Raw genomic sequence first — 23,922 nt, forward strand, 5'->3', positions numbered from 1 at the left:
TTTCTTTCTTCTCCCTACTTTATATGCTGAACAAGACACCACACAGTCTGGAATGTCCCTTTGGTCAGTTTGGGTCACTTGACCTGGCTGTGTGTCCTCCCAGGCAGCACCAACTTTCTCATCAATGTGGCTGTACAAGATACAGAAAAGATCTGGGCTCTGTGCAGGCCCTGTTCAGCAATAACAAAAACATCTCTGTATTATCAACCCTGTGTTCAGCACAAATCCAAAACACAGCCCCACACCTGCCACTGTGAAGCAAATTAACTCTGCCACAGCTGAAACCAGCACACTGATTATACTTTCATTGCCAGCTAACAAATGAACCTGTAAAGAACACACACAGTTGTTGCACTTCCCAAAGCTGTGGTGCTTGAGAATATCTGCCAGTAGCCTTATTACAATTACAAGTGGAAAATAAAGGATTTTTCATTATTTACTGTATGCAAAAAGAAAAGTTGAGAGCAAAAAAACCATCAAATTGCATCAGATTAACAAAAAGATGAAGAATAAAACAACCCTTTTTCTACTAAAAATTCCTTTTATGTCAAATATTTTTGAAATATTTGATTCAGAAAAAAAGTTAAACAATAAGGTATTTGGAAATATTTTTTTTGTTTCAGCCTCAATCTTCTGATTTTAGAAGTTTATTTCTTAATGCACTAAACAAAAACCACGACTTTTTAATATTATTTTAAAATGTAAGTGAAATCTATTACCAAAAGCGGCCTGTGTTTGTCAATGATAACATCTGAAGGTAATAAATGGACTGAAGCCTGTTCTCACTTATTTTTCATGCCAAAATATATGAAAATGTGTATAGGAACAGTCACAAGTGTTTTTTCCTGAAGATGCCATGGAGAAGAAAAATCTGTACTGAGAATACTTAAAAAGATAGAGTGTAGTTTTAGTCTTAAATTACAAAACTCTTCTGTTAAATGACTAACATGACCTGAGACTATCTGAAGGATAATAGGTGTCCATTTTCATGACCTTCAGAAAAAAACCAAATCTCTTGTCTGACAAAAAAGTGGGAAAAAATACACTAACAAGGAAGCAAACTTAGCAACAGAGCACAAATTCAAACAGATCTTTAAAAGTTTGCAAAGAAAATGTTCGCAGTTCTTTTCCCTCAGTCTCCATAGTTTAGATATGAGTATTCATCCATGCACCTTTAATGTCAGAAGGAGAATATCAAGCTATGTTTGCCACTGATGAGCTGTGAAGATGAAGGCTACAAATCAAACACATAGGCCTAAATAGGTATAGATGTTCCCAGGATAGAAATACTGAAATTTGAGAGAGAAGGAAAAACAGCTGGATGCTTAGCAGAACTCTTTACTGTCCAAACCACTGATACAAGGAAAGTTTTTGTAGCTCACAGCAGCCTCTGCTAAATGATTCTTTTAGTTCTGATTTTTCCCCACATTACAATCCCTGTATGTTCAAAGATCTGTCACTTACAGCAAGTTAGTAAAGTTTCTAGAAATACTATGCAATTCCACAAAATGAACTCTTCAAAATTATTCTTCCTTTCTGACAGTTAATATTTTTATGATGTTTCATCACTTAAGTGGACAGAAAAGTCAGACCAGAAAACATAGTGGCACATTTATTGTAAGTAATAAAATATCATAAGAAGAGCTAGGAAATTTTATGCAGATTACTGGACTACAGAAGTGCCCTCACTACTTAGGCATATATTCACACAAGTACCAAAAGTGTAAGAGCAGAAATATGTATGCATACACTTATTAGGACATTATAATTTATTTTATAATAATATACAACAGGGTATTTCAATAGAAATACCCTGTTGACACTTTAAGGGACCTTTTTTATGCTATATTCTGGTAAAACACAATGTCCAGGGTGTACCTTTGAATCTGGACATGTGAAAATTGATAAGATTCAACAAAAGGGAAATAAAGCAGCTTTCTCATCTGCCTTAAACAGACATTTTGGTATTTGGATGCAACAGATTATTCTGGACAATATGGAAGTTTCTCTTTTAAGTGTGTATGGCAACCATGGGGCACAGTGAGACATGGATAGTTAGTTAATGCCTGTAGCATGAAACCAAGCTAAGCAGAATTTGAAAATGTAGATTTTCTAGCAGCTAAGTACATCTGAATGCTAAGTATAAGTAAGTATAAATAAGTATAAGCATAGCAGAATGAACTGTCAAAGGAAACAGTGTTTTAACTCAAAGTCACAGCTGGCAAACCAGATTAACGACAGCAACCAAAAGATCTATTCAGCCACAGGTTTTACCACTTCAATATTTCCTAATCAGTTCCTGCAAATATTCATTTGGCTCATCCCTTAGGAACACCTACAAATTTCATTTTCATTCTTGTAACATGATTCCATGACCAAAATTTCATTCACTTTGCTATTTGTAGAGTAAATGCTCGCCATAAAAATATTCATTATTTTATGAATAACCTGTGGTTACTGTGACTGTGGTTACTATTTTTCCTTCTTTTCCCTCCCTCTCTAAAAAAATCCCAAAACAGTCATCAATCAGAAAACTGAAACAGTTACATTTGACCTAGCAGTGCATGTAGTTGAGCTAATATCTGAAAAAGAACAGATTTGCAAATACAGGTCATATGACATTTGTTCAGTCACACTGCTTCCTAACTGTTAGCAAATAGAGCTGGTCAGTAAATGCAAACAGCTTGGCTTGCAGCCATTTATGGAGCTTTATAAGTGTTCCTGCCCTGAGTATATTGAATATTTGCATGGCTTTCTGCCATCTCCAGGTGTTGTTTGTTTTTTTTTCTAGTATATCCTACAATTCAGAAGTGAGTCATCGAAACCTTAAAAATTTTTACCATCAAATGTGCAATTGCATTAAAAAGATACAAATGTACTGTTTAGATTCAGAAAATCAGCACAGCCATATAAAAAACTCCTCTATGAATAAAGGCAGCATGAGTGCTTTCCTCTCATGGGATTTCATGACCCAGAAGGTCTCTTAGAGCTACCTTGAAAGGCATAGCCAAACCTATGCAATAATATTCTTATTGCCCTTTTTTTGTAGGCATTCATCTGCCACAGGATGGAGATTAAAGGAGCTATTCATATGGCAGTGATCCTGCAGGAGCTTATTATGATCTTCATGAATCAGGAGTAAAAGTATTGTATTGTAGTTTTCATGGCCTCCAGATGCCATGTCTTCGCTGCCTGTCTCAAAAATTCATGAAAGTGAACATGGTGGAAGATGCATGTCATGTGCCATTGCTCTCTATCTTCAAAAGAGCATGAAAAAACTCAGTCATCAGTTTTCATTTAACTGATTTCAGTGGATATTTTGACTTTGGTTATATTGCTTTCTTCTTTGTGACTTGTTCTTAGATATATGATGTTACTTCAAGTGTAAAGACTTTATGGCTTATGAAACTCACAATTTTAAAATAAACTCACAATTTTAAAATAAAAACTAAAAGTTTCATTGACCAAAATGTGGGTTTTATGTTATATAATAGTCTATCGGCTGTGATTTCTCAAGCTTATTTTGCTTGAAATTTCCTCATTAGTTTAGCTATTAAGCAAGTTCTTTACCCAATTTTAATACTTTTTTTTTTTTTTAATAATATATAGTCCGTTTTTGTCTATAGGAAAAAAAAAATAAAACCCAAATTTCATTCTGAACCTTTTTGTAGAGTAAGCCCCTAATTCTTTTTTGGTGACTTCTGTGAACTTTTCTGATAGAAGACAACCTACAGACCTCAGCTACACAAAATACAGAGATGAAATTTAAAAGAACAGACTTTAAGCAAATCAACACCACAAGAAGAAGATTTGGTAATGCTATTAACTTCTTCAGGGTACAGATGTGAAGTGTAATTACTCTCTGGAAAACATACCTCTTTTAAACTTGATTTGCTGGGCAAGGAAGGACATGGATCTCACCCTGGTACAAAAAAGTTAAATGTGTATCTTATATACATATACAAACAAAATAGGAACCTGAAATATGGCAATTAGCGATCTGATATTTGAATAAGCAGTTCAATAGGAGGAGGCATTTTTCCTAAAGGTCTGAGGCTAATGACCAGGTTGCAGCATTGTGCAAGGAAGGAGTTTTAACAGTCAGTGTGCATGGCTTTCCAATTAAACCTTGTGTGCAATGTGGGAAAATCTGAATTTTGCATCTAAATAGATCTAAATAAGAAAAATACATTAATTTGTTAACTAAAAGAAAATTAAAATTATGATGCATTGGACAACCTTTGATTAAGGTAATAGTTCCAAAAGTTGGGGCAGATTTGAGTAGAAGCCAGTTGTTTAATCAGGCTTTTAAAATTGGTGATTATCTAAATGGTTAGTTCCTTAAGTGACAAGAAGGATTAATCTGCAAATAACACTGGTTAATGGCAGTGCTTATATTTATATGCAAATATATGCACTTCTAATCATAAGGTTAAAAACTTGGCCTCTGCCAAAGGACACATCTACATGGAAAGGTGCAGCATTTACACCTGGCTCCAAATAATTCATTTGAAGACAAGCTGAGAATTTGTAAACAGTACTCCCTGGTTAGAGTATTCATACCAAAGGGCTGCTTTCCTCTCTCTTTACGCATTTATTTTCTTACTTTTTCTTCTCAGCTGCTGTACTGCTCTCTACTGACACCATTTTGGGAGCAGCCCCATTCCTATATGTAAAAACCACACTGCATTATAGCAGAAATGTTGAAAGAAAAGTCCCTTTAAACATAAAACCAGAATATATTATTTTAAATCTTACAATAAAAAAGTCTTCAGTGATTACTGTAATAATTTCTAATACAAACAGAACAGTAATACTCTATCAGTAAAATTATGAAATTATATTGGGCCACCTTAGTTCTTCTTTGAAGACACATTTTACCATTATTTTTACGGTTCCATACATTGTGTCCTTGGCAGGGGCATTTTTTTCCCCTCCAAAAGTTCAGCAAGCAAGCAACTTTCCATCAAACAACTAAAATAAATTTGTCAGCAAGCTGTGTTTTACTTTTTCTTACATTTACTTTAAGCCTCTAAAAGTATCTTGTTGCGTACCTACAGCATTTTGTCTATTCATTTCATCAAAATGTACCATTTTTATGTGTAAATATTGCAGTAAATATGATTCTGCTACATTTTATTCTGTTAAAGAGAGTTATATTTGACAGCAAACTAGATGTTGGTTTCTTGCATCAAAGGCCTGAATTTACATTTGATGTACAAGCAATCAGGTATACTTAGAAGCAAGTATTTATTATGATGGAAAATTAACCATGCTGTAGTGTTTGGTGTACTTAAAACAGCACGTAAAACATGTTAGCAGTATGATGGTAAACACTTGTTTATTAAGAGCCATGTACTGAATAATCAGAGTTGTACCCAAAACTTCAGAAGCTAAATCTCTTTGAGTTGTAGGTAACTTTAGCGAAATCTACAGGTCCATACGCAACAGATATCATAGAAATGTGGAACAGTTTGTGTGGGAGGGGACCTTTAAAGACCATCTAGTTCAATCCCTCTGCAATAATCAGAGACGTCTTCAACTACTTCAGGTTCGTCAGAGTCCCAGTAAATCTGAGTTTAAATGTTTCCAGGGATGGAGCATCCACTGCCTCTGTGGGTAAATTTTTAGAGTTCTAGAACTCTCATTGTAAAAAATGACTTCCTTATATCTAATCTAAATTGACCCCCCATTAGTTTAAAAACATTATGCTTTGTCTTATTGCAACAGGTCCTGCTCTTATAATCATGTGCACCCCCACCACAGCAGCATCAATACTATAGCAAGTTTGAATTGATTTCTCAACTAAGTTCCAGCTGTTAGGAAATTCTCTGTGATTCAATATACATTTTTAAAACATTCATTGCATGGAAATAAGAAAAATAATATCATAACTCTATTCCTCATGGTTCTATTGGTGTTGAAGGAAAATATGGAGTCTGTTGACTATCTAATCAAACAAAAACCAGTTGAAATCACAGCTGGTTTTGGTAGTCAGGATGGCAAAGGCCTCCAATAGGTCTTATGTCACCCAAGGAAGTCAGTGATGAGTCTTCCACATTTTATTCTAAAGTCTCATTATTGAAAGACAAATCTCAAATAATATCTTCCAGTTAAAATACCAAAAAGTCCAGGATACTGCCTAAAAAGTACATAGAAATAGGATATCATAAACTCAGTTTTGCAGGTTTGCCAACTTAAGCACTGGCTGGATGGAATTAAAGGAAGGGCATCATTTCCAAAAGCATTATCAGTCCTGCTCTTAGCTATGGAAGCCCTGGTACCATTGCTCACCCAGATTTCAGAAGAAATTCTGAAGTCACATTCAAATACGCCACAGAAAAACGTGCCAGATATTTAGAAAGAATTGTAATTTACTGCTTTGATTTTATCTCTCTCACCAGGAAATAAATTATGCCCTGTTTCCATTTTATCTTTCAAGACCCAACGTGACATTTGTTTGAACACGATCTCTTCCTCAAATGTCCCAATCAAGCTTATACAATAGCCAAAGCCTTCTACAACAGAAATCATGAAGATGGAAAGGAGCAATTTCAAAGCACAATTGCAAATTCCAATGTTGTATCTTCCAGAGAAGAACAAACTAGCAACTCATAATTAAAGTTCCAACAAATATTTCATTAAGCCCTAGGCAACACAACTAGACTAAAGTCTTTGACATTTGGATTTAATCCAAAATTCCAAGTGAGTCTTTATTTAGGGGAGGGAAAAAAAGGATCTTCATGGAAAAACTTACAGTAGGAGCAACCGTAGACTTCAATTCTTAACCCAATTTGGCCCTCCCCATTCCAGTCCAAAGGAACTATCCTCACATAGCGAGCAATAACTGGATGTTGTAAATCATGCCGGACCACGCTGTCAGAGTTTGTATTTCCAGGAAATGCCTGAGGGAAAAAAGAAGAAAAAAAAAATCAATTCCAGTGCCTTTATGGTTGGCATCTGAAGAAATACATCTAAAATCCTATAATACATGCTCAGACACTACTTATTCAAAAAATATGTCTTAGAAGAATAAGTATTTTGTTCCATGCATAGTAGATCCAGGTGGTGGTAGATGTAAGGAAGATGCATAAGATCCATTCTTTGGTGGACTCACAAAATTAAAACGTTAACAGTTACATTCACCTTATTTTTTTGTGCTGCAGCTATTGATGTGCTAAACAATGACAATGGCACTCCTCACTTAATAAATAAGTTAGTGAGACATTAATTAGTGTCTTTGAAGTACTTATATATTTGGGTGGTATAAGGAAATAAACAGTCCTCTCTTCTGAGCTGAAGAGAAGACAAAGGAATGCATACAGTGACCAAGGACAAAAAATGCTGCTGAGCAGCTGCCTGTTTGCTTAATCTTGTTCTAGGAATCACAGAACCTCATGGAGGGAATAAAAATTTTTATTCCTTTAAATATGTATGTTTTACTGAGCATGCAAGATAATGCTCCATAGTTCAAGAATAAATTCAATTTGGAAATGTTTTTATTTTATGATGCTTGGTATAATCTTATCAAAACCCTACTAAATGTAGGTTTGCTGATTGTTTTAGTTGAGGCTTATTTGTATTTTTTTTTCATTTCCTAGAAGTGTTATGGTCAAAGGAAGCTGAATATAGGAAGACATGATATTTTCTACACAATTTAATTAAGTTATAGATAAAAAAAGATTCACACAATCAAAAGTATTTTCTATAGCTCTCCGAAATTTTTACCCTGACTTGTGCTTTACCAGTCTTTTGTCAGAAAGAGAGCTGATCCCAGCAGGTACCTGACATTTCAAGTGTTCCTATTGCTATAGGAATCAGTAACCTCTGCTGAATGCATAAACATAGTCAACAGAGAATAAGGCAGTCCCAGATTAATAAAACACATTCCATTCAGTCTCCAGCAGAAGAGTATCTTTTAAACACAGCCTTCATTTAAATAAATGGGAAACAGTAATACACGCTTTGTGGATAATGCAAATACCAGGCCAAAATCCATTATTGCAAGACTGAAAAATCAATTTACAGGACCTTGAAAATTATGCACAATTGCTGTAAAATCTCCTTTTCTGGCCAATAGGATTTAAAAGTATAATTTAGACCCACAACTCTAATAAGAGATTTTTTTTTTTTTAACAGGGAATGAAACTCTGGCTAAAAAGAAAAATAAAATAGAGAGTTTTACAATAAGAAACCTCCTTGCAAAACTATTTTTTTTTCAAAAAAAGTGCAAATACCTGTATAAAGTAGACAAGTTTTTCAGATTATTAATTTCATTAAGTCACTTAAATATTATTGCCAGATATCATCCTTTTTCTTTAACCCAAACCGGGAAAAGTATCAAAATGGCTCACTTATCTGTAAAATACTGTCTCATGAGCCCAACTCCAAAATTCTTTGTTCTATAAGCCATTTCTCTTCTTGTATTGGATACTAACTTCTGTAAGCTGCTTCAAATTTCAGCTCACATTTCAACAAAAAGACTGGGAATGTTATTAACCACTTTTCTCAAAGGTAGTGCTCCACAGGACAGCAACAGAATAAGAACAAAAAAAGATAAGAAAATAAGTCCCCAAATCCTTTCAAAACAGTGTTTTTGAACGTATATTAAATGGAGCTTTCAAACATATTCACCAAGAGTTTTGTCACTCCTTAAGAAGAAACTCTGTTTAGCTCCAAATAATTTTCAAAATTTAACAGGGCAGGTTTATAGGACAGATAACATATTTTAACAGTCCAACTAATACAGTTTAAAATTAATAAATTAAATAAATAATCAATAGTTCATCAGAGTTTGCAGCAAAAATTGTGTGATTTTTAAATTTAACTTTGGCTTTGCCAATATGCTTCAGCCACCCCACTGTAATGGGGACACTGGAGAGACATTCAGTATAATATCTTTGCACAACTAAAGAGAAAAGTGGAGAAAAGTGAAGGTAAGGGTTTGGCCAACTTGGAAGCAAAGCTATGGGAAGTTAATATTCAGACTTATTTTTTATCCAGCACTTAAAGAACAACTACATTCTAATCAATAATTAAAAATAGTAGAGCTAAATTATAAATTCACATAAGCATTGTAATGAAATAGCACAAAGCTTAACAGTGGTGTGTAAGTAGAACTGGCCAAAATGCTTTTAGCTTCCTGTAATAGGACAATTTGCAATTATTTTACAGTACTCAATTCTATGGACAAAGAAAGAGCATTACAAAATCTCCTTTTCAGAAATTGCTTTTTACAATAAAGGATTAAAAAGAAATTCTCAGCATTAAAGAATTTATCTCTGAAATATGGAGGCACAGAAATGCCTGAAATGTTAAGTGAACAAAAATGGACACTTTCATACTTTAACCAAAGAGTAAAATGATGGAAGGATGGTGGTTAGGTCCTCAACCAGATAAACAAAAGGATATTTACAATCTCTCAGCTCTCTGCAAAGCAGAGAAAAATTCCCATATTTCACTGAAAACCATCATCACCTATATACCAGAGAATCTAACTTAGTTAAGGGGAAAATTAATTCTTCACTTAATTCATGTGAAGAATTCTCCATCCAAATGAATGATCTATTCAGAGATGAGTTCTAAAATTGCTTCAGTGTATGCTCTTTCTAGGATGATGTAAAAATAGGGATGATATAAAAATAGGGCGATGCATGGAACAGGAGAATGACATTTTTTTTCCTAAACGAGGAACTATTAAATTTTTTTCATAGCTTTCTTTAATTACTAGTACTTTTTACACAACTTTGATTTTATACTCACTGTTGTACTCTTCATAGTTGTTTTTTGCCTTTTTATCAAAGTAAGAAATATTTTATGTCTCTGAATTTCTGGGGAAAAAAATCTATGCTTCTAGCTTTATTTTGACACTGCAATAATGAAAACAGTACAGAGTCTTTTCCCTGGGACTATAGCTCTATAAAGAGCAGAAATCGGATATAGCAATACCATTATAAAATATGGAAACATCCACAGGCAGGCAGAATATGTCTTCAGGAAACATAACTGGGGTCTTTTTGGGACTCCAAGGTGAGCCAAGCTGACTAAACCTTGAAATTTTTATTTTATAGAAAAACCCCCAAATTCCAAACCAAATTTTTTTTCAAAAACTAGAAGGATTACAAAAGTGAGATGTTGACAGCTTTGGTTATGGCTGCCAGCCCTCTGCACAAAAAAGAAAATCTGGAAAGCATTTTACACTTGAATTTTCAGGAATCTGGACCATCAGTGAGCAGAGCAGGGCTGGCTGGGTGCTGGAAACTCTCCACCAGCAGTGCAGTGGAATGATGTTTGGCACTGCAAAGCAGATCAAATCCAGGGGCCCTAAAAAATTCATATCATGAACTGGTTCTGCACAAGCTGACTGAAATCCACAGCAGATTTCAGAGAAGACAAGATGCTTAAAAAATTTGTTCCTACTTTACTACTTGGACATTTAAGAAAAAAAGACAAAACCTGAACTTCATCAATTCCTCTTTTCTGGTGAAGATTTGCTTAATACCTATGAAAACCCAGCCCAACTGTGTCATGCAAACTCAAAGAGCAAGAATAAGAGGATTGGGTAAAGGAGAATGTAAGAGATAACTTTAAGAAGAAGGGGGGAAAAAAAAGATATATAAGAAATATGGTAGGAAAACAGGTTGCAGAAAGAAAGAATAATGGCAAATGAAAAAGAAATGCATCAGAAAGTAACAGATCTAGGTTATTTCCATTTTACCTCAGTTTTGACAGGTTTCTATACTTTCATCTGTACTGAGGGGAGTAAAAGTAACTCATAGGAAGCAGTGATCTTTTCCTTGAAGAAACATTTCTGCATTCTCTCCATTGAACAGCACAATTAGTAACACTACAATTTGCATACTCTACTCTTTGCCTAAAAACAATCACATTCAAAGCAAAACAACATTTCTACAGCATTCTGCATAATCACCTCACACAGAAATGCATCTGAAAAGAAAACAAAAGTATCTGAAAGTAATTAAAAGCTATAGCAGGTGTTTCCCTTATCCCAAATGATGAAATCCTCAAATGATTCATCAAGTGCTAAATTTCATCTTTGAGATTTGTGGTTTTAAAATGATCAGAACTCCTGAGAGCTCAGAATTAACAACAAATGGGATCAACTAAGCATTGTAATGCTGCTGATGGTGAGCTCATAGGAACTTGATTCTATTATCAGTTCTAGCAGTAAATCCCAGTTTCAGTGACAATCCATATACTCCCTCAGCCATATTTCTCTCTTTTATATAAATGAGTTATAAATGAGTGTGCATATATATATATGTATATATATAAGTATGTATAACCTCAATGTTATCTTTCACTGGAATTGAGTACACTTTTTTGTCCTATGCTCAAAACCTTTCATAGCATTTTTTAATCAGATCTATCTTTTTGTTCACCTTACACCCTTATATTCTCTAGTGACTCCTAGGAAGTTTACTTTCAAGTACAAATTCTCTCTTTGTATGCTGAAAACATATTCTAACCACACATTCATCATAATTTGATGAAAAATTTAATGGAATTATCATTACATGCAAAGACTAAAGCCCAAAGCTTATTTGCTGCCTTTTAGCCTTGCACTGTTCAAAAGAAAGCACAATGATTTAGCAAAATAAAATTATTGATCTTTATAACAAAATACACCTATATTTTATAGCCTGACAACTAGTCTTTTACTCAAAAAGAACTCAATCTCCTCTACTGGAACTTTGATTTTTTGGTATTTTAACAAAAATCTATAGAAATCTCTAATTCTCAAAAAAAAAAATTAAGGGATATTGCCATTTTTTATTCACAGATAACTTGTAGGGATTCCATTCTGTATAATGTACCTAGAAAATGTTTTTAAAACTTAAAGACAGAAAATTGAAGAGCAAGATTTGATACCTGAGCATAATTTTGGATATCTGAAAGAAAAATTACAAATATGAGCTTCATTATCAAATCTGTGAGTTTTAATGTGTTGATGTTTGCAGTTTTTATTTTAAAATGAAAAACAAATGAAACTCCTACACACAAACAAAAAAACCCACAAACCTAAAATCCCCACACCCTCCCAACTACTGCGTCCAGAACGTGACCCAGTAACTGGATGTAAGTGAAACATTCTTTTGTCTTTTAGCACTGTTGTAGGATATTATCATTGTTTAATTTACTTGAGTAATGAAGCATAAACAAACAAAGAACTCCCTATCTATCTTGCTCATAAATCCCAAACACAAGAATTAAGAGCTTTTCTCATACGTCCACGTACAATTGTTCATTCTTTATTTATGCACAGAAATACTACCAAACTACCTAAATTTTGCTAGGGAAACTGACTTCTTTTAAGGACTGTACAGCAACCCTTTGTTGACTTTGTATCATTGGAATACCTGAGGCAGGACATCTGACAATGCACATGTGTAGAGACTGAAGGGTTTTGTTTGTTTTTCTTTGACCCACAACTCCATTTAATAATCCTATTCCCCTGACCTTTAGACTCATGAACAAGGGACATGGACATATGGATGCTGTTAAATTTTACTTTATGGAACATCACAGCATCTCAGCAAATGCACCAACAGCGTTGCATTTCTCTCTATCCTGAAACTGAATACACTATTCCAGCGATGTGTGAAATACCTCAGTGGCAAAGATATTCTTCCCTTTTTGGTAAAAATAAAAAACATAACATGTAAAATTTCTAAAACAGATATTAACAAAGCTCCTAAATTATTTTCTGGCCTATATAATGAAGAAGAAATTTTAACCCCTATGCTGAGCCATATAGGTTTTGTTTCACTTGACATAAAATGGGAACAATCTGAAAATTCTTTTGAACCTAAGCTATACACAAAAAATATTAAAATATAATTAGGGTTGTAGAGTCAACACTAATAGTAGAAGTTATGTTTCCTGCAGAGTCTTAACAAATTCCTGAATATCATTATGATATTAATTTATGTTCATAATTACCTGCTATTAATTCCCCAGAGATTCATACAGTTCCCAGAGAGAAAATTGTGATTATTCATCCTGATACACTCAAGATCTGAGGCTGGAATACCTTGAGGTTTTGGGGTGGTTTGTTTGTTTTTCTCATTTTAAACCATATCTAAATGCAAGAGGAAAACCACATGAGCTTGATGTGGAAAATTTTGTTGATGGAAGCCTGTCCTTTAGTATAGTCTTTTGCAATTTGTTCCCAAGATTTAGTATCCAGCATTTACAGTTTCATTTAAATTTAGAAAATACAACCTTCCCACCACTGAATAACATTCCATCTTTGTTGTTAAGATCAACTGATTGCTTTATTAGTAGTAGCTTCTGAACACATTGGGGAGTAATCATTATCTTGCTCTTACTCTTAAACACACGAAACAGATTTTAACACTTAGACACTGCAAGACCCACTCCAGGAGCAGCATGGGGTTTCATAATGAATAGGACTGGTATCTCTAAGATAGCTCCTTTATTTGCATGAGTGAACGAAGTACACAATGTCCATGCCCGTGGACTGCCAGATGGGAATGGGCCATCTTCCATGAAGTCAACAGACAGACTGTGCCATACAGCACAGGTGCTGGATTCTCCTTGTGACAGTTCCAATGTGGTGCTAGACAACAAAGTTGCAAAAACATTTTCTGTGGCACTTAGTATAGTTCCAGGGAGACACAAAACCATTAGGTAGTTTTGCCTTAATCTTCACTGCCTCTGTTCCACATAAATGGAATATGGAGTAAAAAATTAAATTATTTTATGGGGTTGTAAAAATAAAATAATTCTTATTAAGCACTTTGTCAAGTATTAACATTGATGTCTAAATTAGAAAGCTGAACCTTTTGTGGTCAGTGAAGCAAAGTGGGAGACAGGAACTAAATTAAAAACTTACCGCTCTCCAGTTGCTGCACAGTGCAATATAAATTTTTCTGGGTACAATATAAATGTACTCTACAAAATAAAGAATGTGATCAACACCTTAGTTCCAAAAAGTTGCCCACTGACTGATTCATGTTAAAAGAAAAAGAATACAAAAATCAGTGCAAAATGGTTGTACAGACCAGTATAAAACCTGCTTTTCTCTACAGGAGTTATGAGGTTTTATTCATTAATACACAAAAAATGACTTCTGCTGCATCTTCTGTAGAATGAAAGAGAGACAGGAAGAACGTGTTTCCAAAACACCTAAGCACAATTGCAATCATCACTGAAATAATAACAGCAACTGCTCCCTGATCACTGGCTGCTGGTCCACAGAGCTCAGCAGTAACAGGAGCCCTCACCTTGAGAAGGTCAAACACAGGGGAACTCAGGTCCTTGGTTTCTTTCCCTCTCTACTGCTGATGAATTTAGAATTTTTTGCACACTTTGATGACTTTCAAGTAGCTTTTCAGTAATTTTCAGAACTGTACTCCTTTCCTCACTCTTGTCTCAAAGCTTCTTGTATCTCTTCTGCACAGCCCCACTACTCTACTGGGTTACTTGCCACCCAAGCTGTTGAAGCTGTTACCAGAGGGCACACTTGGGAGAGGAAAGCACAAACTCAGCAGTGTCATTCCACACCCCTGACTTAGAGCTTTGGATTAAAAGACTAAAACTCGCTGCAGGAAAAAATACAAAGTCAAAATCTGTTTTAAATACTGTTGAGAATCACCTGTCTTGAGTAAGGGAATAGCAACAACAGAAAGCTTTTTAGCTCTTAATTAGTTAAATATCAATCTAAACAGCAATCTTGACTCATAATAGAAAATACTGATTTGTGACTTCAGTTTATAACTATAAATAAAAATTACTGCTCCTGCTGGTTTTATAGTCTTTTATTTTGAGTCATATGTAAATCATGATTATTAACCCTCAAGATAAACTTTTCTCAGTTTTGAATAGTTTTCATTGCTATGTTTCATTTGCAGAAGAGTCCAGAAACTGCTTTCCAGATCATTCCAATTCTGACTAGACTATTAGCATGCAAGAAACAACTGTGAAACAAAACTTTGCATATCTGAAATAGTTGCAAGTACACAATTGTAAAACAATCAGTGAGGAATAAAGTCTGGTTATTAATTGCTTCATATATAAAGTTAATAGTGTATACTGAGATAAAATAAACAAACTTTGAACACAAAATTTAAATAAACAGGTGCTTTTCTTTTATACTTTCAGTATCTATTTAATGCTGGGATTTTAGTTAATTGCAAATAGCACTTATATTCTCCACAATTCAGATAAGCTTCCCAGTAACTGGAAATAAAACTGGATTAAAAAAGCCAATAAGCTGTCCTTAAATAATATTAAAACATTACAAAATTGATTTATAATTATAGAAACATAAAAATGATGCATTAGAAATAATTTTGAATATTTTCAGGGTTTTTTGCATGCTTCCAAGTTGCAAAGTTTTTGAAATAAATGAAGTTCACATAAGTCAAGATTTAGCAAAAAATTACTAAAGAAAAAAAAGGAAAAATAGCATTGTTACCATCTTCATTGCACTAACAGGTTTCAGTTTCTGGCTGTAGGTACAGTACTCTCATAATATATCAAGATGAAAGAAAATAAAATTAACCTATCTAAAATATTTCACATACACTAAAGTTAGGAATTCCAAAGAGTGATGCAGCTATCAATATCAACTATGACACAAGAACTCACTAATCATTTTCCTTTCCTTTCCTCCTATTCACCCTAGGCAGAGCCCATACTCTAAAAATCATCATCTTCATTAAGATCTTCCTGAGGAAGGTTCACAAGTTTAGAGCCTTCCGGTCTGGGAACCATGACAAGAGCAGAAATAAAAACCTGTAACCAACATGTAACTATGAGATGAAAATGTCAATGAAAGATGTCCATGAAAAATGTGTAACTCCTTTCTAAAACTCAGTGTAAGGTTAAAAAGGGTTTTAGATGCAGAGAATCATAAGCAAAATGGCATGCAAGCAAACACAAAATTCTTGTCTCAGGAAGAATACCTGGAGTAGGATTCCTCAGAATAGTCTTTTCAAACTGATCAAAGGAATATTTCTAAGAAATCCCCAAAGGCAGAATTACAGTATGTGATGGGCTTCAAACATGCTAGCTTGTCCTTCAACTTGAATTCAATAGCTGCTCATCTTTCTAGGGAAAAAAGGACAGTTTTAACCACTTGGCTTTTTGAAATTATACCAAAAAGCCACAAGGATATTTTACCAAGGAATGTGGAAAGAAATATCTGAATTGTCAGAAGCTACCTCTTTCTTCAGGGATTTCTTTTCTTTTTTCCTTTTTCCTGCTAAGATGAGCATGACTGAAAGAATTTTGGGAGATATGCAGAACTCTTGTGTTTCTGCTCAAGTCCATTCTCAGTCTTCATACAAAAAGTGCGTAGCATCTATATGAGAAGTTCAGAATAAGAAGTAATCTTTGATTTGAAACTCCTGTGAACTTAGTAAACTGTTAGATGTCTTAACATAATGGAATAGGAAATACTGAAGGTTCTATTTTTGTTTTAAAGTATATAATTTGATTTCATCCTATTCCCTCTTTTGCAACTGCATGCTTTCAGAAGTTTTATTTTTCTCTTTTGCAGAGATAATATGCATCTAGAATTTCCGTATTCTGTTGTTTTGTTCAGGTTTGCATCAACTACTACTCCAAAGGTAACTGTATAGACATCTTTTAGTTGAAATGCCTTCAAATGGCTGTTAGCATCTGAAATAGGAAGATTTTCATAAATCAAAACCTTTGTTTAATAGTCACCAAATGTAAATCTAATTTGAAAACCATAATTGAAAGAGGAAAGGGTTTTAAAATTTTTATCACCTGTCCAGTTCTCTTTAAAATTCATTAAGTAAGTACTAAAGTGATGTAAAGGCCTAATTTTCTTTCAATAGAGACTTCCTAAATTTAATTTTAAGCTGTGCCATAAATCTTAGGGGATTGAACATTAGAGTCAATTGATTACTAGTTGCGTGCAAGTAATTTTTTTTCCTCACAAGCATTGGCAATTTTATCTGGCTCAGATATTTCTGGTTTATTTATTTTTGCAGCCAGGATACATGCTTCACTGGCCAAGAAGGCAGTGACATTCTGAGTTTAGCATAACTTCATTGCACTCTTTTCTATCACTTTGCAGGATCAACAACCTGCATGGCCACTAACTTAAAAGAAGAGTTAGCTGTCAGTAGAGCAACATTGTTGTTATTGACAGCTTCATGTGTCTAACTATTCATATAGAAGGAGAAGGTGGATTTTCTGATGTACAAAGATCTTTATTACTTAGGTGCATTACTTGTTTTACATGATTCTGATTGCCTGTGACAAAGATTTGCTACAGCACAGAGAAGATGATTATGGTTCTGTTCCTATGCAAAGGCCCAAATTGATCGGGAAAAGGCTTGGCAGATACTCAGTGAATCTTCTTTTTTTTATTATTTTTCTGAAACTACATCTCACTGACACTGCTGTTTTCCAGTCATGGGAAGTGTTTGTAGCATCACCAGCTTTTGCAGAGTGAAGACACCATTATCTTGTTGCTATTAGTCTGTTATATACCTTTCTCTAAAACTAATACAAGAGAAATCAAAAACATCCTTTTGTGGATATGTATAGGAAGGAGGAGTGGAAAGACAAAGGTACTGGGATCTCCCTATCTTTCCCTTTCCCTGACTTCCAGACTTATTTATTTACTGCCTGGGAGTATTTTGAAAACACGCTTGCAAGTGCTCAGAATGATTTTGGAGCTCTTCAGATGAAAGAGGCCATCATAATGTTACTCTGTTTCTCTACAGGATCACAGAAAGCACCTGCAGGAATTGCCTTTACAGACATTTGATAAAACTCTGTAAATACTTGTAATAGCATAAGCACAGCAGTCAGGAATGACTGCTGGCAGTTCTGTTCACTGCTTACTTACTGTGTGAACTGAGACTGACACCCCAATGCCTCTGAAACTCATTCTGCCTGTAAGACAGAGATAATTCTCTTGGAAGTGTTTGTTGAGAATTAATTAGCTATTATTTATGCATTGATTCTTTAAAAACAAAACCAATCCATTCACTAATTTTTACATCCCAGCTCACCTAAATAAATAAATAAATGAATAAATGAATAAATAAATAAATAAATAATAAACCAAACCCAAAAAATCAAAGAGATTCATTGACTTTGGTGGCCAGAGGAGAGCATTATGATAATCTGTTCTGGAGTTCAGTAGACAAAATGCCAACTCCCATGCCATAGTTCAGTAAACAAGTTCACAGTCTGGGGTATAGTGCATCATTCATGAAGTTATCCTGTCTTGATTCCAAAACTGAAAGTGATAAAAATATCAAATTTATCACACCCCTACAGAAGCTTTTCCATACTTATATTCAGTGTTAAATATATGCATTATTTCTACTTGGTTTGTTCATCCAGTCACTGGATCTTATTACGTCTTTTGCTCTGTATCTAAGAATAGTTCACTATTATGGATAACCTCTTTTTAAGAATCTGGGAAACTAGGGAGAAAATACTCACTGTGCTGCTATAACACTAAAATAATCAGGTAACTAAGCAAAATATGTAATTTGTCTGGGACAACTTGCAAAATTACAACATGACCTGGCTTCCAAAACCTTTACAGGCTTTCTTTTAAAGCCACTAGCTTCCTTCCTCCCTTCCCACAATGGATGTAAAAATCAGGCTAAAATAACAGCATGGATTTCCATTCATTTTTTGTGGAATTCATTCTGTTGTCATGTCACTGACTTAAAGACCAAGATTCAAAACAGGATCACCAAAAGGTTTCCAATTATCATTACATTATGCATTAAAATCTAGCTGGGATTGAGATACTGTATGATAAAAGAAAACTTTTAGGCAGTCTCCAGTATGCTTCATGCAAACTCATCTGTGACAATGCTACAAGCAATATAGTAACACAATAGCTCATATTTCCATTTAAAAATCATCAATCCTTTTTTTGTTCAGATAATCTCTGCGTGATCCAAACTGATGACTTAGAATAAGAGAAATATTATGTAGCTGTCATATTAATGCATTGGAGGTCATGGTTAATATCTAGTTTTTAGGAAGAATGTAACAAAAAATTCAATCTATCTTTGAAATAAGATGTTAGGGATTTTTTAAAGACACCATTTAAGACTCCTATATATACACAATATAATTATTCAGCCTTCTTACGATAGGCTTGGTCATGGAAGAATAATAAAATGTATACTTTAGAATGAAGAGCAAAGCAAGGTGGGAAGAAAGCAGCAGTGATAGATCCTTGTTTTTAACAGCTTTTCATAAATTCTCTTGGGAAGCCAACTGAATTTCATTGAAGGGAGTGAATCAATGGTCCTTCATAAAAAGAAAATCAATTAGAAAGTCATTACCTGAAAATTAGCACTCAAAAAACAAAATTCCATTTTAAAGCCAATTAGACTGCATGTCAGTACTAAGTTGAATTGCATTTGCATTGATGTATGCAAAATGATTTACATCCTCCATCCCTAAGAAATGTAGAGAGTGGAAAATTAAAGAACATATTTAGAGACGCTGCTGAATTTATTTTTTGGAAGCTATCTATCTCAAGCAGCAGATGACTGTGCTGGGCTTTTAAACAGCTTTACATTGTATATCTCAAGTACTGATGTTATTATTGGAATTACAACACTTGAGGAAATCTTACTTCTCCTCCCTGTCATAACAACACATCAGAAAACAACTGCTAATGTAAAAAAAGCCAGAGAGGGGGCTGAAGGAGAGTAAATGCCCCAAGAGCCTCTTTCTCCCAATAGCTTGCCATAGTCCTGGCATGATTTGTGTCTTGAGGCACACTGGAAAGAGAAAAACTTTTACATATAAAGAAGGAGTAGATGGCATCTCACAGAAGAGGTAAAATCTCCTCCTGGGCAGCAACTGGATAATTAATCCATCCTGTTTATAGTGATAGGATTAGTCCTGCTGTACCTGGATCTGCCAGCATAGAAAGGGTGGTACATCCTTCTCTCAGATGTCTGGTCTGGGTAACACAGGAAGCAGCAGAATCCAGGCCCCGAGGATGGGGCATTGCAGCTGGCAGTGCTGAAGAGGAACTCTGATAAGTATGGCTCAGGGAATTGAATCTTTGCAAGGGAGAGGGCACTGCCTAAAATCAGAGATTTATCTTAAGGACAGAAGATGGAAATAAAAGAAATAAGGCACAGAAATACGAATTCATTATGGAACATCAAGCACATCTTAATCACATACTTCACATCATGCACACACTTACGTAGAATTTGGTTAAATGGCTAAAATGTTAAGTGCCATCTTGAAATGAGACACTTCTCTGAGCTGGGGTAATTGTTCCAGAGTTAGTTGAAGAGGCAACAGCAGAGGTATCAGTGGTGACCAAGGTCAGTCTTGTGGGGACTGTTGGAATGTGCTGTGTGGGAGGATTCCAAGCCCAGGGACACCTGATCAGCTGCCCAAGGCCCCCTCAGGACCCTGCAGCCCTCAGGAGCCCATCACGAAAGGAGGGGGCATTGCCAGGAGACATTGCCATTTAAATGTTGTTTCCAGGGAATGTGAGCAGCCATGAGGGCAGCAAACAGAGCTGGCAAACAGGGTGTGGCACATTAGAAAGGTGTGGGACATGAGAAGGGTGTGGCACAGCAGTTTGCTCAGATGTTCAGCAGGCAGGTCACAAAGGTAGGGCACAGAACCTGGGGAAGGAGTCATCACCCATCAAACATCCATTGGAATGGAAAGTTTTGGGATTCTTAGAAAAGAAAGGCTAGGGAGACAAGTAGTCATGTCAGTAACTGGCTGGACAGTATGGAACTCTACCTAGGGAAGGATTAAGATCCAGATGAGAGTTTATGGGAGAAGATTAAAGGGAAGGCAGGGACAGGAGATGTTATAGTGAGAGCCTGTATCAGACCAATCAAGAGGATGGTGCAGATGAAGCCCTCTGCAGGCAGACAGGAGTGGCCTCACACTTGTAAGCTCTTGTCCTCATATGCAGGATTTCAACCACCTGTTGGAGGGAGAGCATGGCAGGGCACAAGCACTCCCAGAGCTTCCTCAAATGGGTTAACAACTTCCTTAGACAGGTGATTGAAAAGCCAACAAGAAGGTGCCAGGCTGGACCTTGTGCTCACCAAGAGGAAGGAGCTGGTGGGGAATGCAGCGCTTCAAGGCAGGCTTGGCTGCAGTGACCAGGAGATGGTGTTTATGATGCTGATGACAGCAAGGAGGGCACACAGCAAGCTCAGTGCCCTGACTTCAGGAGAGCAGACTTTGGCCTCTCCAAGGACTTATTTGGTAAGAGTCCCATTGGATAGAGCGCTGGAAGACAGAGGGGCCCAAGATCACTGGCTGAATTTCAAGGATCACCTCCTCTAACTCAGGAGCAAGGTATCTCAACAAGGAGACAGCAAAAATGCCAGGAGGCTCTAGGGATGGATAAGGGGCTGCTGTGCAAATTCAAATTGAGAAAAAGAAGCTTTCAGAAAGTGGACATGAGGACAGGTGGCCTGAGAGGAATACGGGAAAATTGTATGGGAAGCCAGAGAAAGGTTTAGGGAAGCCAAAGCCCAGTTAGAATTGAGTATGGCCAGGGCACTAAGGATAAGAGGAAAGGCTTTGACACATATGTTGCAAACAAGATAAAGGATAATGTGTGCCCTCTCCAGAAGGAAAGGGAGACATCACTATGCTGGACAAAGAGAAGTCTGAGGGTTCTCAACAGTGGCAATTCTGTGTCTCAGTCTTCAATGGCAAGTGCTCCAGCCACAGCACCCAAGCCAAGAAAGGAAAATGCAGGGATTTGGAGAAAAAAATGCTGAGCCCCCTGTTGGAAAGGATCAGGTCTGAGACCATCCAAGGAAACTCAATGTACACCAGTCCATTGGACCCAATGAGGTTCCTCTGTGGGTTCTGAGGGAGCTGGCAGATGAATTGACTAAACTATCCATAATTGAGAAATCCTGGCAGTCAGGTAAATTCTTTGATGACAGGGAAAAAAGGGAAATGTAAGTCTCATTTTTTAAAAAGTAAAAGCAGAAGACTGATTGGTCTGTAGTTCCTTCAATCTCACCTCTATGTCAGGCAAGGTCATGGAGCAGATTCTCCTGTAAACTGCGCTAACATACAAGGAAGAGAAACACATGATTGGTAATAGGTGGCTTCACAAAAGGGAAATCGTGCCTGAAAATCTGGTGACCTTCTATGACAGGGCTACAGTGCTGGTGGACAGGGACAGAGGAACTTACTTAGCCTATCTGGACTTATGCTAAGTGTTTGATACTGCCGTACAGAATGCTCTTGTCTCCAAGTGATTACAGAGATATGAATTTGATAGATGGACCATTGGATGGATAAAGAACTGGCTAGATGACAAAGAGTCCACACTGACACCAGTGGTGCTCCTTGGGAGTTGATACTAGGACCAGTTGTTATACAACATTTTTGGCAGTGATATGGACAGTGGGATCAAGTACACTCTCAGAAAGCTTACAGATGACACCAAGCTCTGTGGTGGTGCAGTTGACACACTGGAAAAGGAAGGGATAATGCCATCCAGAGAGACCTTGACATGCTTGAGAGATGGTTTGATGCAAACCCCATGAAGTTCCACAAAGCAAAGTGCAAGGTCCTATAGCTGGGTCACTGCCATCCTAGACACACCAATGTCTTGGGCAGAGAAGTGGTTGAGAGCAGCCCTGCTAAGAAAGACCTGGGGGTTAGAGGTGAGGAACAACTCCACACCAGCCAGCTGTGTGTGCTCTCAGCTTAGAAAGTCAATTGAATCCTGGGCTGCATCACAAGGTATATGGCCAGCAGGTCAAAGGAGGTGATGCTGCCCCTCTGCTGTGCTCACATGTGATCCCACCTGGAGTACTGTGCTGTCCCCAACATTAAAAGGACATGGAACTGTTGGAGCAAGCTGAGAAGAGGGCTGCAAAGTTGATAAGAGGGCTGGAGCATCTCCACTTCCTTTCTCAGAACATGGGCTGAGAAAGTTGAGGCTGTTCATCCTTGAAAAGAGAAGGTTGTGTGGAGACCTCATAGGAACCTTCCAGTATCTGAAGAATCCTAGAGGGAAACTGGAAAGGGGCTCTTTGTCAGGAACTGTAGTGATAGGACACAGAGTAATGGGTACAAATTGAAAGAGAGGAAATTTAAGTTAGGTAAGAATAATTTATTTTTAGTATGAGTGTGGTTACACACTGGAAGAGGTTGCCCAAAGATACTGTGGATGCCTCAACCCTGGCAGTGATCAAGGCCAGGTTGGATAAGGCCTAGAGTAACTTGGTCTAGTAGGAGGTGTCCCTGCACCTGGCAGGGAACTGGAAATGGATGACCTAAATGTCATGGACCTTGTAGGTCCATTCCAACCCCTTAGGTATGTCAATATGTCTATGTCTATAATTCTATGATTCAAGAGCTTAATGTAGGTGGTAAATTGGAGTGACAGACATGCTAGACTACCAAGACATCCCTACCAGCTCAGCAGATGTGACACAGGAGGTCTGATACTAACCAGCAGCTTGTGGGAGAGCAGCATGCCCAAGGTGTCTCTCAGCTGGTGCTGGGTACCTAAATTCAGGAAATGGATTTCACAGTAGGTGCTTAGAACACATGTCTGTGTATGAGATTAATCCTGCCCCAGGGTTCTCTACTTCTAGCAACAGAAACTTAGTTCAGTGAAGAAGTTTAGATTAAAATTCTGCCTATTCTGATAACATTTACTTGCACAAATAGATGTATTCTAGGTATTCTATGCCAGAGAAACATACAGAGTAGGAGGTTCATATGCAAATTCATATATATTTCTTCATTTATACATATTGGTGTGTTTGGGTTCAGTTATGTATTTGGGATCAGTGTATTTTGGGCTCAGTTTTGACAGAAATCTAATGCCTGGGAATTAAAAATACCAAAATCCTATTAGATTGCATTTAAGATGGAGTCATTTGTCTGGAC

At 36.3% G+C, this 23,922-nt stretch overlaps 1 protein-coding gene across 1 annotated transcript in view; it reads right to left on the reverse strand.

The window, feature by feature from the left end:
* Positions 1-23,922, reverse strand: part of CNTNAP2 (contactin associated protein 2) — a 1,011,078-nt gene that overhangs the window by 562,609 nt on the left and 424,547 nt on the right. Inside the window, exon 4 of the mRNA XM_054274302.1 lies at positions 6,758-6,905. Within this exon, the coding sequence (XP_054130277.1) occupies positions 6,758-6,905 (148 nt within the window). The remainder of the gene's footprint in view (positions 1-6,757; positions 6,906-23,922) is intronic.

The sequence above is a fragment of the Melozone crissalis genome, unplaced genomic scaffold (genome assembly GCF_028551555.1).
Source record: "Melozone crissalis strain CALT ecotype California unplaced genomic scaffold, PUWL_Pcris_2 ptg000016l_1, whole genome shotgun sequence".
NCBI classification, from domain to species: domain Eukaryota; kingdom Metazoa; phylum Chordata; class Aves; order Passeriformes; family Passerellidae; genus Melozone; species Melozone crissalis.